We start from the raw sequence: 16,892 nt of genomic DNA on the forward strand, positions 1-16,892 counted from the left end.
AGTTTCTAGTTTGGGGCTGTGGCATGTCTTTGGATGAATATGTGTACACATTTTTGTTGGAAGTAGAATTGCTGGTCTAACATAGATAGATAGACAGATAGGCAGATTTATTATTGAATATATATAACAAAATTTTCTATATTGTTCATTATAATTACCAAATGTCATTTTTTTCTATTTGGTGTGGAATCACTTTCATACCTTCCATTAATTTTTTAGACATAGTTCTTTTATTTGAACATATTTTTGATACCTGGTTTAATGTCTTTGTCTAATAAGTCCAACATCTGGGCTTACTCTGGGATAATTTCTTTTGACTACCTTTATATGTTTATAGGCCATACTTGCCTGTTCTTTTGTGTGTCTCCTAATTATTTGGTTGAAAACGAGACACTTTAAAAAATATATCAACTCTGGAAATTAGAGTTGTTGCTGTTTTTGTGATTGCTGTTGTGGTGGTGGTTTGTTTAGTGATGTTTCCGGATTGGCTTTGTAAAGTCTGTATTCTTTTTTGTGTGCAGCCACTAAAGTATTTACTTGGTTAGCTTAGTGGTCGGCTAATGATTGGACAGAGAATTCCCTAAATGCCTTCAACCAATAAGCCTCCCCTTGCTCATGGGCTGTTTGTTAGGGTATGTCTTCAATGTCCCTGTCTTCACTCCTGTTTGAGCAGACCCTCAAGAGCCACTGGAGTAAGTACTTAGGGCCTTCCTGATCTCTCTTGGGCCTGCATGCAGCCATGCACACAGGAGGCCTTCTAATCCCCCAGGAATAAATTGGAGCTTTCCAAAGCCCCTAAGAATATTTGTCTCCCTATACTTTCCTTGTAAGTTTTATATCCAATATCTTATCTGCCCTAAGTGGTACCACCACTTTTGGCAGCTGGGATGTTGAACAGTTAGTGCTGATTGATTTTCACAAACACTCTTGGGATGGGGCTTTCCTCACTGGGAGATCTGAATCAGGTCAAATAAAGGTGAGCCTTGTGAATGGGGCTTGAATAGGAGCTGCCAGCCCAGGAGAAAGAGTGATGATTCTCTGGGAATGAGGTTTTTGGGGCTCCGAAGCTGTCCTGCCCCTCTAGTCCAGTCCATTAGGCTGTTGGTTTTCACTACTACCATGGTTCCAAGGCTGCTGTTTTTCAAGGCTGCTGCAGAGCTGATGGTGGTTAAAGGGGTGGGAGTGGGGAATAGGCAAAGTTAAAATTCCACAAAGCCTGCTGTTTACTGAGTTTCAGCCATTTTCTTGAACAAACACTCTGAATTGTTCCAATCCTATGTTAATATCGAGAGTTCTGAAAAAGTGGATTTTGACAGCTTATGCTATGTCCTTTCTCTTATGGAGGCACAGATTCTTAGAGGGCCCTCCTCTATCACTTCACACATCCTTCTCCAGGCATTATGGGTGGTGGTTTTTATTTTTTACCATGGTAAATTTTAAATCTTTTCTAGGTCAAATTTTTTTTAGTGTAATAAAAGACACAGAAAAAAAGCATACACACACACACACACACACACACAGAAACACACATACACAAATGTACATTGGCCTATTATTTCATTCTATATGTGGATGTTGGGTTTTGTGTTAGTCTGTTCTCATGCTGTTGTAAAGAACTGCCAGAGACTGGGTAATTTTATAAATGAAAGAGGTTTAATTGACTGACAGTTCAACAGGGCTGGGGAGGCCTCAGGAAACTTACAGTCATGGTGGAAGCTGAAGCAAATATGTCTTTCTTCACATGGTGACAGGAAGGAGAAGCGTCGAGCAAAGAGGGAAAAGCCCCTTATAAAACCATGAGATCTCATGAGAACTCACTCAATATCATGAGAACAGCATGGGGGTAACTGGTCCCATGATTCAATTACTTCCGACTGGGTCCCTCCCCCAACATGTGGGAATTACAATTCAAGATGAGATTTGGGTGGGGACACAGACCCAGACCATATTATACACCCTGGCCCCTCTCAAATCTTGTCTTTCTCACATTTCAAAACACAATAATGCCTTCCCAACGGTTTCCCAAACTTTTCACTCATTTCAGCATTAACCCCAAAGCCCAAGTCCATAGTTTCTTCTGAGACAAGGCAAGTCCCTTCCACCTATGAGCCTGTAAAATCAAAAGCAAGTTAGTTACTTCCTAGATAAATGGGGGAACAAGCATTGGGTAAATACGCCTGTTCCAAGTGGAAGAAATTGGCCAAAATGAAGGGGCTACAGGCCCCATGCAACTCTGAAATCAAATAGGGCAGTCATTAAACCTTAATGCACCAAAATGATGTTTTTTGACTCCAAGTCTTACATACAGGTCTCACTGATGCAAGAGGTAGGCTCCCACAGCCTTGGGCAGCTCTGCCCCTGTGGCTTTGCAGGGTACAGCCTCCCCACCCTCTGTGTGCCAGCTGCTTTCACGGCAGGCTTTGAGTGTCTTTGGCTTTTGAAGGTGCATGGTGCAAGCTGTCAGTGGATCTACGATTCTGGGGTCTGGAGGATGGTGACCCTCTTCTCACAGCTCCACTAGGCAGTGCCTCAGTGGGGACGCTGTGTGGGGGCTCTGACCCCACATTTCCCTTCAGCACTGCCCTAGCAGAGGTTATCCATGAGGCCTCCACCCCTGCAGCAGACTTCTGCCTGGACATCCAGGTGTTTCCATACATCCACTAAAATCTTCTTGGAGGTCCCCAAACCTCAATTCTTGTCTAATGCACATCTGAGGGACTAACACCATGTGGAAGCTGCCAAGGCTTGGGGCTTGCACCCTCTGAAGCAATTGCCTGAGCATGTATCTTGGCCCCTTTTAGCCGCAGCTGGAGCTGAAGCAGCTGGGATGCATTGCAACTAGTCCTCAGGATGCGCACGGCAGGGGGGCCCTGGACCTGGCCAATGAAACCATTTTTGCCTCCTAGGCCTCAAGGCCTGTGATAGGAGGGGCTGCTGCAAAGGTCTCTGACATCCCCCAGAGATATTTTCCCCATTGTCTTGGTGATTAACATTTGGCTCCTCGTTACTTATGCAAATTTCTGCAACTGGCATAAATTTCTCCACAAAAAATGAGTTTTTCTTTTCTACCACATTGTCAAGCTGCAAATTTTCCAAACTTTATGCTCTGTCACCTCTTGAATGTGTTGCTTTAGAAGGCAAAATTGTAAAACAGAATTCTAAAGAAATTTCTAAAGTTCAGAAATTTCTTCCACCAGAAACCCTAAATCATCCCTCTCAAGTTCAGATATCTAGGGCAGGGGCAAAATGTCACCAGTCTCTTTGGTAAACTATAGCAAAAGTCAGCTTCATTCTAGTTCCCAACAAGTTCTTCACCTCCATCTGACACCACCTCAGCCTGGACTTCATTGTCTACATCACTATCAGCATTTTGGTCAAAACCATTCAATAAGTCTCTAGGAAGTTTCAAACTTTCCCATATCTCCTTGTCTTCTGAACCCTCCGAGTATCTAGGCAGTTCCGAACTTTCCCACATGTTCCTGTCTTCTTCTGAGCCCTCTAAACTGTTTCAACCTTTGCCTATTACCAGTTCCAAAGTTGTTTCCACATTTTGTGGGTATCTTTATAGCAGCACCCTACTCTCTGTGGTACCAATTTACTGTGTTAGCCTATTCTTACACTGCTATAATGAACTGCTAGAGACTAGGTAATTCATAAAGGAAAAGGTTTGACTCACACTTCCACCGGGCTGGGGAGGCCTCAAGAAACTTACAGTCGTGGCAGAAGGTGAAGCAAACACGTCCAGCTTCACATGGTGCCCGAAAGGAGAAGTGTTGAGCAAAGGGGGAAAAGCCCCTTATAAAACCATCAGATCTCATGTGAACACACTCACTATCATGAGATCAGCATGGGGGTAACTGCTCCCATGATTTATTTACCTCCCACCAAGTCCCTGCCCCAACACATGGGGATTACAATTCAGGTTACAATTCAAGATAAGATTCAGGTGGGGATACAAAGACAGACCATATCAGGTTTTGAACACAAGGTTTAAGATAAGTTAAAAGAAAGTCCTGTGGAAGAGCAAAATATGAATTCACAACAGAATCTCCCCTTGGCCAACCTCCTTGTCACCAATTCACTGGCTAAACTAGTGCTCTGCATTTTCTTGTTTTTAAATTGTGATGAAATATACACAATACAGGACTTAACATCTTAACCATTTTTAAGTGTACAGGTTTGTTACTTTTAAGTACATTCACATTGTTGTGCAGTCACCACCACCTCATCTCCATTACTTTTTTCATCTTAAAACTGAAACTCTATACCCATTAAATAACTCTCCACGCTTTTCCCAGTCCCTGGAAACCACCATTCTACTTTCTGTGTCTATACATTTGACTACTCTAGGAACCTCATGCAAGTGGAATCATAAATTATCTGTCTTTTGTGACTGATTTCTTTCACTTAGCATTATATTTTGAAGTGTATGATAAATCATACACTATGTGTCTTTTGTAACTGATTTCTTTCACTTAGCATTATATTCTGAAGGTTCATCCATGTGTAGTGTGTGTTAGAATTTTCTTCCTTTTTAAGGCTGAATGATATTTTTAAGGCTGAATGATATTCCTTTGTATGAATAGAACACATTTATTTATTCATTCATCTAATGATGAACACTTGGTTTGTTTCCACCTTTTGTCTATTGTGAATGCTGCTAATATAAACATGGGTTTACAAATATCTTGAGGAGCCCCTGCTTTCAATGCTTTTGGGTATATACTCAAAAGTGGAGTTGCTAAATCATATGTTAATACTATTTTTAATTTTTTGAGGGCATGCCTTACTGTTTTCCATTTTACATTCCCAACAACAGTGCACACATGTCCAATTTCTCCAAATCCTCACCTACATGTGTTATTTCCTGCTTTTTTTTGACAGTAGTTATTCTAATGAGTGTGGAGTTGTTAGGGTCCAGCCTCAACACCACCTGTGGGTACCTGAAGTTTGGTGGCGATAAAGGAATGAGAAGAGTCAAGTTAAGAGTGAAAGGTGGGGAGCCAGGGGGCCAGTGCAAAATGTGGAGGCGGCAAAAGGCTCAGAGCTCTGATTTCCACACTATTTGTTGAGTACAGTCACTTAGATCTGAGAAGCAGATGTTCAGGAGTGAAACGGGGAAAGGCAGACAGTGTGTCCTACGTGTAATCTATAGCAGTGGTGGTTTAAGTGAATCTCCTTTGTGCTCAAATAGTATATCTTTAGCTAGTTGGTGGAAGTGGGCTTAACTAGAAGCCTGCATATCTAGCCACACTCTAATGCTTCATAGGAGTGTCTTTCTCCTTGAACACGGTGTTTATGGATAAGAGAGCAAGTCTTGCTCAGAGCATGGGAACATATTGGTGATAAGAAGGCTTTCTTCTTCAGAGGCCTCTTGTGGCTTTCTGCAACTTATTGTCTCATATTTTTATGGCCAGTTTATGTAGGCACCCCATAAGCCTTTCTCCCAACATGGAGTGGTATTTTATTGTGACTTTAATTCACATTTCTCAAATGATTGGTGACACTGAGCTTTTTTTTCATGTGCTTATTGTCCATTAATATGTCTTCTTTGGAGAAATGTCTATTTCAAGTCTCTTACCCATTTTTTAATCAAGTTGATTCTTAGTTGTTGAGTCATAGGAGTTCCTTATGTATTCCAGATATTAATCCTTTATCAGATGTATGATTTGCAAACATTCTTTCCCATCTGATGGGTTGCCTTTTCACTCTGTTGTCTTTTAATACATAAACATTTTACATTTTGGTGTAGCCCAATTTATATTTTCTTTCGTTGTCTATGCATTTGGTGTTGTATCCAAGAAGTCATTGCCAAATCCAATATCATGAAGCTTTTCTATGTTGTCTTCTAAGAGTTTTATAGTTTTAGTTCTTAGCTTTAGGACTTTTATTCATTTTGAGTTCATTTTTGCACATGGTGAAAGGTAAAGTTCCAGCAACATCCTTTTGCATGTGGGTATCCAGTTTTTTCCAGTAGCATGTTAGAATGACTGTCCTTTCTCCCATTGAAAATCTTAGCACCCTTGCCAAAAATCATTTGGCCCTATGTGCAAAGGTTTATTTCTAGACTCTGTATTTTATTTCAGTGGTCAGTAAGTCTTTATGCCAACATCATATTGTCTTGATTGCTGTCGCTTTATAATATTTTGAAATCAGAAAGTGAGACTTCCACCTTTGTTCTCCTTTTTCAAGATTATTTTTGCTGTTCACTCTTGAGATTCCATGTGAATTTTATGGTCAAGTTTTCTATTTCTGGGAAAAACGTTGTTGAGATTTTGATAGGGATTGCATTGAAACCATAGATTGCTTTGGTTGGTATTGCCATCTTAACAATATCGTCTTCCAATCCATGAACATGGGATGTCTTTCCATTTATTGGTATCTTCTTTAATTTCATCAATATTTTGTAGTTTTCAGCATACATATCTTTCACCTCCTTGATTAAGTTTATTCATAAGTATTTTATTCTTTTTAATGCTATTGTAAATGGAATTGTTTTAATTACCTTTTCAGACTGTTCATTGTTAGTATATAGAAACACAACTGATTTTTGTGTTGACTTTGTATTTGCTGGTTTATTAGTTCTGTCAGGTTGGTGTTTTTGTTTTGGTGGTATCTTTAGGGTTTTCTACATGTAAGATCATGTCACCTGTGAACTACCCCATTAAGTTTTATATTTTAATTATATTTTATTTCTACATGTTCCTTTTGATACTTTTTCAAATCTGCTGGGTCATTCTTCATAGTTTCTTATTTCCTGCTAATATTTTAAGCCTGCCTCAGGAGATATTAACTGTGTTGTGTTCTCTCATAATTCCAAATTATGTGGCTCTATTTCCTATTTCTATGTCTGGTGTGTGCCCATTTTTGTTCATGATGCCTTGCTTCCTTGCTGTTTTCTCTGCAGGATAAGTATGTGTTTAGTCCAAGATGGGGGGGGGGGGGTATCTCCAAGGAGGATTTGTAATTCCTTATGCAATTGCTTTAAGGTGCTACTAGCCTAAATTCTGAGCTTGAAGGATTTTTGGACCATCCATGTATTGTGAATTAGTGCAGCAGCCCTAAGGTTCAAGACTGGCAGTGACTCCCAGGGTTGTTGGGGGCAGATTCAGGTTTATTTCTATTTCATATTTATACCTAGGGCATAGCCCTTTGGGGTTCCAGTCTTAGGGAAGGAGGATCTTCTATTTAGCTCTTCACTTTGGGCAGACCCTGAACACTTACCTTCTCCACAGTGAGGCTGTGAAACTCAAGTTCAGCTGCTTGCACAAATACTCTCAAGGCAACGGCCTCAGTGCTTAGCTAGTCCCTGAGTTTTCATCTTTACTTAGTTCTTGGCCTGAGTACTCCTGTTTTGCCAGCTCATGGATTTGTTTTCTATATCTAAGGTCAGCATTTTTCATTTTCAGAAGGATTACTAGTCAAGGTAGCTGCCCACCATATTGCCAGAGATACAAATGTCTCCCTGAACACTGAGGTCTCATACCATCAAGATTCTCATCTCACCTTGCCAACCATTCCTTTGGTGTCTTCCACTGACCACTGAGAAGTGGTCTTCAAGCCCCAGTCCTTGGCAGTACAAAGGGTAATTAGGGAGTGTTGACCTACAATTACCTAATGCCACTATGATAACTCCCCAGTAATGGAACTCAGCTTACACGTTTACCCAAATTGCAGCCTTAATTTCACTATAAAATTTTCTCTGGCTGCCTTACCAAATTTGTTGTTTATATTGTTACCACTGATTTCTTTTCTTCAAATGTAAAATTTTTAGTTTAAATCATGAACAAAGCGATGTTGTTTTCCTTTGAAACACCGCATTTTTCCCTAAGTCTATCCTAATTCCAGGTCTTACTACTTCTTATAAAGGTGAATCCAACATGTTTTGTTCACTTACCTGCCTTCATTGTGTCTACTTTCAAATTAATCTTTCTGGAATAGCTTTTATTATATCCCCTCCCCCCACAAAAAAAACCTTAAAACTATTCCTTATTTTCCCTCTATGATAATTTTAGTTCAACACATTTTGAGCAAATGCCTATTAAATGCCAAGCAGTCTACAAAAATTTGGGATACTGTCAGTTTTCTATTGCTGCTGTAACAAATTGCCACAAATTTAGTGGTTTAAATGAGAACAACTAAAATCTGTTGTTTTACAGTTCTATAGGTCAGAAGTCTGGTGGGGTCTCATTGGAATAAAATCGCTCTTAGTTCCTTGCATCTGTAGGACTAAGGTCCCATTTTCCAACCCACTTTCCTGCCTTCCTCTTCCGCTGTGAGGGGTTCATGTGACTCGCTCGGGTCTTCCTGGATAATTCTGCCTGCCTCTTCCACTGTGAGGGGTTCACATGGCTCGCTCGGGCCTTCCTGGATAATGCAGGCTCATCTCCCCATCTCAAGGTCCTTAACCTTAATCACACCTGCAAAGTTTCTTTTGCCACTAAGCTAACAAAGAAGCCACAGGTTCTGGGGATTAGGTCTAGGACATGGATCCCCAGCCCCCAGGTCATGTACCAGTACCAGTCCACAGCCTGTCAGGAACTGGGCTGCACAGCAGGAGGTGAGGGGTGGGCGAGTGAGCATTACCGCCTGAGCTCTGCCTCTTATCAGATGACTGGCAGCATTAGATTCTCATCGGAGCACGAACTCTATTGTGAACTGCACATGCCAGGCATCTGGGTTGCATACTTCTTATGAGAATCTAATGCCTAATGATCTGAGGTTGAACAGTTTCATCCTGAAACATCCCCTAAACCCCCGCCTAGTCTATGGGAAAATTGTCTTCCATGAAACCACTCCCTGGTGCCAAAAAGGTAGGGGACTGCTGGTCTAGGGTATCTTTGGGGGGCTATAATTCTGCCTACCACAGATAACATCGGTAAAGAGGGCCTAAATCTGTCTCTAAGGCGTTATTAAGGCAGAGAGGAACAGATTGCAAACAAGTAACCACTCACCTCTAAGACATCTATTCCATTGTATCAGAGAGGGCTGAGGACACAAAGATGAGGAAGCTAGAAAGAATGTTTGCGAAGATCAGGAAGGCCTTACAGTCTAAATGAGGGGAAAGCTTGCCAGCTAGGAATGGGAGTTCTTCTAATAGGAAGAGAGAGCATATAAAGTGAGAGAGGCCTGTGAACTGTTTGGCAAGCTTGGATAATCACATCTGATTCCATGTGACTAATGGGAGTAAGGAGGTGGGATGGTGACATTACAAGACGTTAAGATGCTGGCCGTGGTGGCACGCACCTGTAGTCCCAGCTACTTGGAAGGCTGAGGCATGAGAATCGCTTGGGCCCGGGAGGTGGAAGTTGCAGTGAGCCGAGATCATGCCACCGCACTCCAGCTTGCACTACAGAGCGAGACTCGGTCTCAAAAAAAAAAAAAAAAAGATGTGAAACATCTCATCTTGGACTCTGTTTTTCTTTTTAGCATTAATATGAGAAACAGAATCTTATTTCAGGAAAATTACTCCTGGAACAGTACAGAGGTCAACCTGAAAGGAAAGCGACTGGAGAAAAGAAGGCAAATGTAAAACCTTGCTAACATTTACAAGAGGAAAAGAAATTGAACACAGTGAGCATAGGGACAGGTAGATATGAACAGCTCTGCGGTGGGAGGAACAAACCCTGGAGATAAGGAGAGGTGACCTGTGTTTAGCCGCACCCCTGGAGGGTGGCCCAGCAACACTGAAGTTTAGAGATGGAGCGGCTGGGCGGTGGGCGAGAGAAACTCTTCTGGGACGCATGTGGTTCATTTCAGGGAGTAGCTAAACTTTCTACAAAGTTAGTACGTAATTACGCACTTTTTTTTAATTCAACAAAGTAATTTGGGAGAGCTTCATGGGGAGCAGCACTGAGGTTTAAAGAGCTGAGGATACAATTATCTTCATTTAACTTACTTTCTATGCTAAAATATTTCTTAAAGTTGTGCAGCTATTACTATTCAAATATTTTCTTAAATTACCAAATATTTGCTAGATTGACATATGTTGTTTAACTTTTCCTAATGAGAGTAAACTCCTAGAGCTAGGATACTCATTATTTCTTCCAAGTTTCCTCTCAATACCTAGCAGATAGATTAAAAACACTTTTTGTGAACTATCAGGTAGATAATTTTAATTATCCTACACAAAGAAACAATCTTGGGATGATTTGGATGGAATATCTATGTCTTCAACTTTGGCATTCACATTGCCTGCCATTCTTACTTGCCAGTGTTACAGAATTCAGGGTAAACTGAGGTGGCAGCACGGTGATGGACAGCTGTTCATCTTCTCAATGATCAGCCACCCCTGGTCACTGCACACTGGAAAAGTGCCTAGTGCAAGGGAGGACCTCCATTTTTAATTGCACTTTATGTTAACTTCAAAACCGACAGTAATTCAGTTATTGGAAGACACAACTATCTTTTGAATAATCTGAGTATATAAAGATACGTAATATACTTTTTCAACTCTAAGTGGTGTGAAATCTAAACAGATCAAGTACTTCCAATGAAAATTTCAGAATTGAGATGTTGTCTAAGTGTAAAATATACACTAGATTTTAAAGAATTGGCATCTCTCAAACAGTAAAAATATCTCAGTAATTTCTAAAAATATTGATTACTTCTGGCAGAAGCAATATTTGGATGTACTGTCTACATACTAGAACTAATTTTAAAACATTTATTGTAGCTACTAAAAATGCTTAAATTACACACGTTGTTCCCATTATATTTCTATTAGATGACACTGAGCCAGATGAAAATACCAGGATTAAATCTCATTTAATGTGTCCGATCTACTCATTTTTTTCTAAGAAGTATTTACTTGAAATATTTTATTTTTATATGTTCATCTAAGTCCCTCTTAGTCACCAAATCAATGCTTAACAGTTGTGCAAGCCAGCTGGCTTTAGACAGCTCCTGGAGTTTTTAAGGATCATTTCTTGGCAGCTTTAGAAAAAAAAGCACTAATTGAAAGGTTAATCAAATCAGTCATATTTGTATGTTGGTTATATAAACACCCTGTCTCCACCAAAGATTAAACAGACGCATTATACTCTACCCAGAAGGCCCATTTATTCTGTAATGATTGATTGTCACTTGCCTTCAAGCTTCTAAGTAGTAGGGAAGTACTTTGAATACTTTGCAAAAGAAAACTCTATTCTGATTTATGAAACGCTTCCGCACTTCCAGGATTCTACAGAATCTAGAATATTTTATAGCAACATCAATTCCACCTGTGGTACATGAGGGGAAAAGGTCAGTTCTACATCTACTCAGCGGTAAGTCAGTATCTCTAAGTTTATTTAGGCACAAAAATATAAGCTTAAAAGTATACAAAGTTTGAGGCACAATGTTTGTTATAAAACAGCTCTGAATGTCTGTGACAGCACTGGTCAGCACGATCTAAAGATGAGATAGCAGTTACTGCCCTGCTCATCTTTAATAAACCAGCGGTCTCTACCATTTTATTACACCTATGATCCAACAAGACGTACTGCAACAGGGTCTGGAAAGAAGCAGGATGGATGGAAGTTCTGCAGCGTCACTGGTTCTCACTGGTTGCACCTGTGCTTAGTGATTGATTGTGAAATAATAATGTGAATCCACCCCTGCCTGGGATGGAGTTTATTACAGTGACAAAAGAATGGCTGGCTTCCAGAAATTATTTCTTGAGGTAAAAAATTTACTGGAAAATATTTTGTCTTGAAATTACTTAAAATGTGATCCGGTTTGATGTAAATTATAAGTTATGCAAAAAATGTGGAATAATAAAGGATTACTCAATTCTAACTTCAAAAGTACATTTATTTAAAATGTGGGCAAGATATCAATATAAAAGAAAACAGAGTATAAGAAATAAAAATAATCAAAGTACAAAACATTTCAAATCTTTAACATCCATAATTTAGAGATAGCAAGGTCTTTATTTACACCATTTTATTTCTAGTTGAAGTCCCATAACAGTTTTGTGAAAACATTTAAAAACCTGGCAAATGAATCATAAAACCTAATGTGGGCTCTTAAAGTCATATAGTACAAAACATAATTTATGTTTCCTCAGAATAAAATTGCACATCTTAAAAAGATGCAGTATATTTATTGTATGTGTCTTCCTGCTTCACAGTCTGATACCCCAAGGAAGCAGCTGGAAAACAAGAGCATGTGAAGGAAGCGCGGCAGCTCCTCGCCAGCCAGACAGCCAGCCCCACACCGCAGGAGTCGACACGCACGGCAGCCTAGACGCCATCAGTTAAACTTATATGTAAGCTTGTTGAGGAAAACGACTTTCAAATACAAGGCAAAAGAAAAACATGAAACCAAGGGTTCCAACATTCATCATCCAGTTTCAGGGACACCCTTGTAGGAATGCTACAGCCTCTTTCTTACCCCATTCAAACCAGTCGCTCTGCTGCACATCCAAATCACAGGAGGCCCTTGGCCCCGACACACAGGCTCCCTCGGCCCAGGGACATGAGCACCTGTGCCAGCTCCGCAGGGGATCCACCATGTGGCCAGAGCTGAGGCCCAGCAATAGCTGAAGTGTCCTTTAAATTAACATGTACAACACACAACCCCCAAGAGCTGACATCCCCCAAAGCCCCACCACAAATAGCTAACTACTCCTTATACCTTCAGGAGCAGGTGCTGACCTCTGCAATTCTAAACCATCCACTTTGGGCAAAATTCATCATGGATATGAAAAAAGGCCCCCAAGGTAATACTCACAAGTCTCCTCTATGAGTTTTAAAGCAATTTCTTCTGAAAGTAAATGTAGTATAGAATAGGCTTTCACAAATACAAATATGAATGCTAGGAAAAGTCTGGAAAAAATGCAAGACTATATATTGTATAAAAACCAAATGCTTATAGCATATCTGTAAAAATTTAACAGGCCTCTTAACATTCCTATCAGTAGCTCCTGCAATAATTTTCTAATAGATGGTGGTATAGAATACACCAAGCTCTGGTATGAATGATAAGAGGGTTTCTGCACCAAGCCTCATTCCAACTAGACAGGCTATTTATGGCTAAACACGACATTGGCTTCTGGGACTAAGGCAAATTTTACTTTTTTGTTTTTTTAAAGACAGAGTTTCGCTCTTGTTGCCCCAGGCTGTAGTGCAATGGCATAATATTGGCTCACTGCAACCCCTGCCTCCCAGGTTCAAGTGATTCTCCTGCCTCACCAAGTAGCTGTGATTACAGGTGCCCACCACCATGCCCAGCTAATTTTTTTATATTTTTGGTAGAGCCGGGGTTTCACCATGTTGGCCAGGCTGGTCTTGAACTCCTGATCTCAGGTGATCCACCTGCCTTGGCCTCCCATGCTGGGATTATAGGCGTGAGCCACCGCATCTGGCCAAATTTTACTTCTTAAAAGTGCTTTTCTCTCAGTGATATCAAGGTCTTCTGTCTACTGTTATAACCATAAGCTCTTTAGGATTAAGAGGAGAATGTTTGATAAATGTAATTAACTGGATGAATGTTAGTGTATTTAAATGTAAATATACTTAAATGTAATTACCTGGATGAAACAGGCACACATGAAGAGAAAAAACCTCGGCAAGGATAGGTATCATTCTGACCTCTGTGCCTTACTGAAGCAGTCCTATCCCAAACACAAACGGTCCACTGAGGTTGACACTGGTCAGAGGTGGCAGAGGCCCCCACCCTCACAGAGAGGAGGAGCTCGGCCCTCCAGCCTCATTGCAGGAGGCCCAGGGAGAAGTCCTGAGAAACACCCCTGAGAGAAGGCCCTCTGCAATGAGAAACGGAAGTTGAAACAGAATTTTCCCATAAGGACCTGTAAGGCATGTTTTGCTTCACTGATGGGCTGTTCCTACATTAAAATAATTCAGAGATTTTTAATAAGGAATTCAAATAACAGATGATGAGCTTTATTTTTTCCTGAATGTCTGAAACAGAAAAAAGCCTAGGTGTCAATATTCTAAAGACTGACCTTTGCATTTTCCTGACATGTTGATAAAGTATTCATTCTGCCACTTCTATTTAGTAGTAATTGATCTCCCATCCCAAAGCTCCTGAGTACAAAGACTATAAACGAACTAAATTTCATTTTGAAAACAAGCTCAAAAATGAGCTGATAAAAAGAAACATCTATTTATTTTTGCAATTATTTTCTATTTTATCTAATTGTCAAATTCTTTAATACCTCCATAAACTAGACAGTATAGATCCTTTCTAATTAACATCACCTATTAAAACTGAACTCTCAGTAAGTTAAGAGAATATTTTTACTAGCAACTCAAATGAATATTCTGAAGAGAAAAGAATTGTTCACCGCATAAATCACAATAGCAAAAAAAGGAAAAATGGCTTGCAAAACAGGAAAGGTACTGCCTTATTAACCTGGGAAATCCATTTCATATCTAACCCATCTACTTTTTATTCTCTTTTGAAAAGGATATGATTCATAGTCCAGCGTTTGTGTGAGCACTCCAGTCAGAACGAACTCTGCATTGTGAACATCTGAACACGGGTGGAAACAGAGACTGTTAGAGATCCACTGCTATGTGTGCACACATACTCACATACATAAGCAGGGAGACGTACCTATGCCTCTGGCAAAATATTCTCGGCATAAATGAAGGTCATTTTCACAGGATATTAAAATTATTTCCGACAAACTCTAAGGAAAAGAAAATGAGTTTCTCAGTGACCGAACACTGAATGTGACACAGGGCAATGACGGACTCGCTGGCGGACTCCACTCTACCCACCGAGTTCTGCTTGTGCTCCATGAGCTTTCGGAAAGACGGTTGCTTGGATAACACCTTTCCTCCTGCACACTCTACGATTGCCTTCATAGTGGAAAGACTTGGACAGATTCCAGGTGTGATGTAAAAATATTTTGCCTAAAATTAAATGAAAATATATGTATTATGTTCTTAAAATGCTTTCATTTTTAGAGTACATAATTTTCATAGATTCTGCCCTGAGATTTTTGACAAAATTTCTAATTTTATGACATTATGAAGGTACTATTCTCCTACTAGCATTCAATCTGAAGTGGAAGAGGGATCCAGCTATGTAAATTTGGAATGTAAGCATTTTCACATGTTAAGTATGCCTGAAGATGATTTAAAGTAACCAGAACTTAAGTCCCTAAAACAAAGTGTTTTGTGAATAAGCAAGAATATTACAAATATTTTTAACAATTTTTATACAATTTTAAATCAGCATTATATTTCACCACACTTATCTGCCCAGCAACAGCCTCTGGCATAGCATGCTGCCTGGCTTGTATCCCTTTTCTTTATTTTCTCCATATTATTTGAACTCAAAGCAGGAAATGATATTGATGCTTAAGATTTAATTATCTAACAAGATTGCTCCTGAGGATACCACAAAATACTATTCTGTCTTAAACTGCAAATCATTTCTAATTCCTGTTGACTCCTTAAGAAGGTTAAAGAACAGATTATCTTTATTGATTTACTTAGTTCTTTGGTACAAAAAAATTTCTAACTGTTCTAACACTTATCTAACATTTAAAAATCTTAGTTCTGAATTATATCTACGCACACACCGAATATTTTTCCCAAGTATCTTCTCCAGCTGAATATACATTTATTGACAATAGTACGAAGCAATGTCCTCTAAAGATTAAAAGCAGAAAAATGAACATGCCTCTTAACCAATTACTCAAAAACCTACTCTTTGAACAACTTATTTCTCATAGATGTATTTATTAAATTTGTGTACTTATTTTTAAACATTATAGTAAAGTTCTCTAGAGATGTGCTGTGGTTCACGGGAGGAACACCTCCAGTGGCAATGTCCAAGAAGGGAGCCAAGTGGTAAACGGGATGCAGGGTGAGCCCAGCTCCCCTGGAGGCGCACTTCCCACCAAATCACCTGGTAGTTCCCTTGAGCAGGTCCATGTGTTATGCTTACTTGGACTTACTTTTCCCTTAAAGTGTACCTTAAAGAGTGGAGAAACGTGTGCCCGTTTTAAGGATTCTTCCAAGCTGAAAGAGAAAAGTACTTCTGCCTCAGCATCTCGGAGAATGTAGTTCTGCTCATCTGGAAAACAGAACAGCACATACTCTGAAAAGTGTGGACACGTGAAGTGTGGCAAGTGTGACCCAGAAAATTCTCGCCCATATTCAGGTACATAATATTACAGCTACATTTACCTGTACAGCCTTCGGATATTTAAATGTCACCATTATATTTCATTTACTTCCCTCTAAAAACAGCCAGACCAAAAAAAGACAGGCAGGTATTTTTTCTCCTAGATCAGTGGTAATTAACCATTTGAGGTCATAAACTCCTGAAAAAAACGGGCTGGGTGTGGTGGTTCATGCCTGTAATTCCAGCACTTTGGGAAGCCGAGGAAGGAAAGCTGCTTGATGCCAGGAGTTCGAGAACAGCCTGGGCAACATAGTGAGACTTCATCTCTACAGAAAAACTTTAAAATCAGCTTGGCATGGTAGCATGTGCCTGTAGTCCCAGCTACCTGGCGGACTGAAGTGGGAAGATCGCTTGAGTCTAGGAAGTTCGAGGCTATGGTGAGCTGTCATTGCACCACTGCACTCCAGCCTGGGCAACAAAGTGAGAGCTGGTCTCAAAATAATAGTAATAATTTTTTTTAACAATAAAAATGTAAAAAAAGAAAAAAAAGTTACTGAAAAATATGAACCCTCTTCCCATAGCTGCTCCTCCCCTTTACCCCCCCACTATTTTAGGAAGTTCACCAACTTTCTAAGCCCGCAGATCTCAGGTTAAAATCTCTAGTCCTAGAAAGACAAGTTTTAAATAATCCCATCCAAGTATATATATGAGATATATATATGATATATATGGTATATATACCATATATGTGATATATATGTTATATATATGAAATATATATATCACATATATGTGATATATATGTT

General features: G+C 39.8%; 1 protein-coding gene and 1 long non-coding RNA gene across 5 annotated transcripts in view; one reads left to right on the top strand and one right to left on the bottom strand.

Moving 5' to 3' along the window:
• The window catches only part of LOC116809350 (uncharacterized), a 37,786-nt gene extending 23,100 nt beyond the window's left edge, over nt 1–14,686 (top strand). The window contains exons 2-4 of the long non-coding RNA XR_004369831.2: nt 12,113–12,250; nt 12,625–12,703; nt 14,413–14,686. This is a non-coding gene — a long non-coding RNA (uncharacterized LOC116809350). The remainder of the gene's footprint in view (nt 1–12,112; nt 12,251–12,624; nt 12,704–14,412) is intronic.
• PAXIP1 (PAX interacting protein 1) overlaps nt 11,773–16,892 on the bottom strand; it is a 60,068-nt gene continuing 54,948 nt past the window's right edge. For all 4 annotated transcript variants that reach the window (XM_058428370.1, XM_058428375.1, XM_058428383.1 and 1 more), the window contains exons 17-21: nt 15,935–16,035; nt 14,730–14,864; nt 14,563–14,638; nt 14,414–14,478; nt 11,773–12,246 (exon numbers count right to left, since the gene is read on the bottom strand). In XM_058428370.1, the coding sequence (XP_058284353.1) occupies nt 12,235–12,246; nt 14,414–14,478; nt 14,563–14,638; nt 14,730–14,864; nt 15,935–16,035 (389 nt within the window). In that variant the 3' untranslated portion in view covers nt 11,773–12,234. The remainder of the gene's footprint in view (nt 12,247–14,413; nt 14,479–14,562; nt 14,639–14,729; nt 14,865–15,934; nt 16,036–16,892) is intronic.

The sequence above is a fragment of the Hylobates moloch genome, unplaced genomic scaffold (assembly GCF_009828535.3).
Source record: "Hylobates moloch isolate HMO894 unplaced genomic scaffold, HMol_V3 SCAFFOLD_1, whole genome shotgun sequence".
NCBI lineage: Eukaryota > Metazoa > Chordata > Mammalia > Primates > Hylobatidae > Hylobates > Hylobates moloch.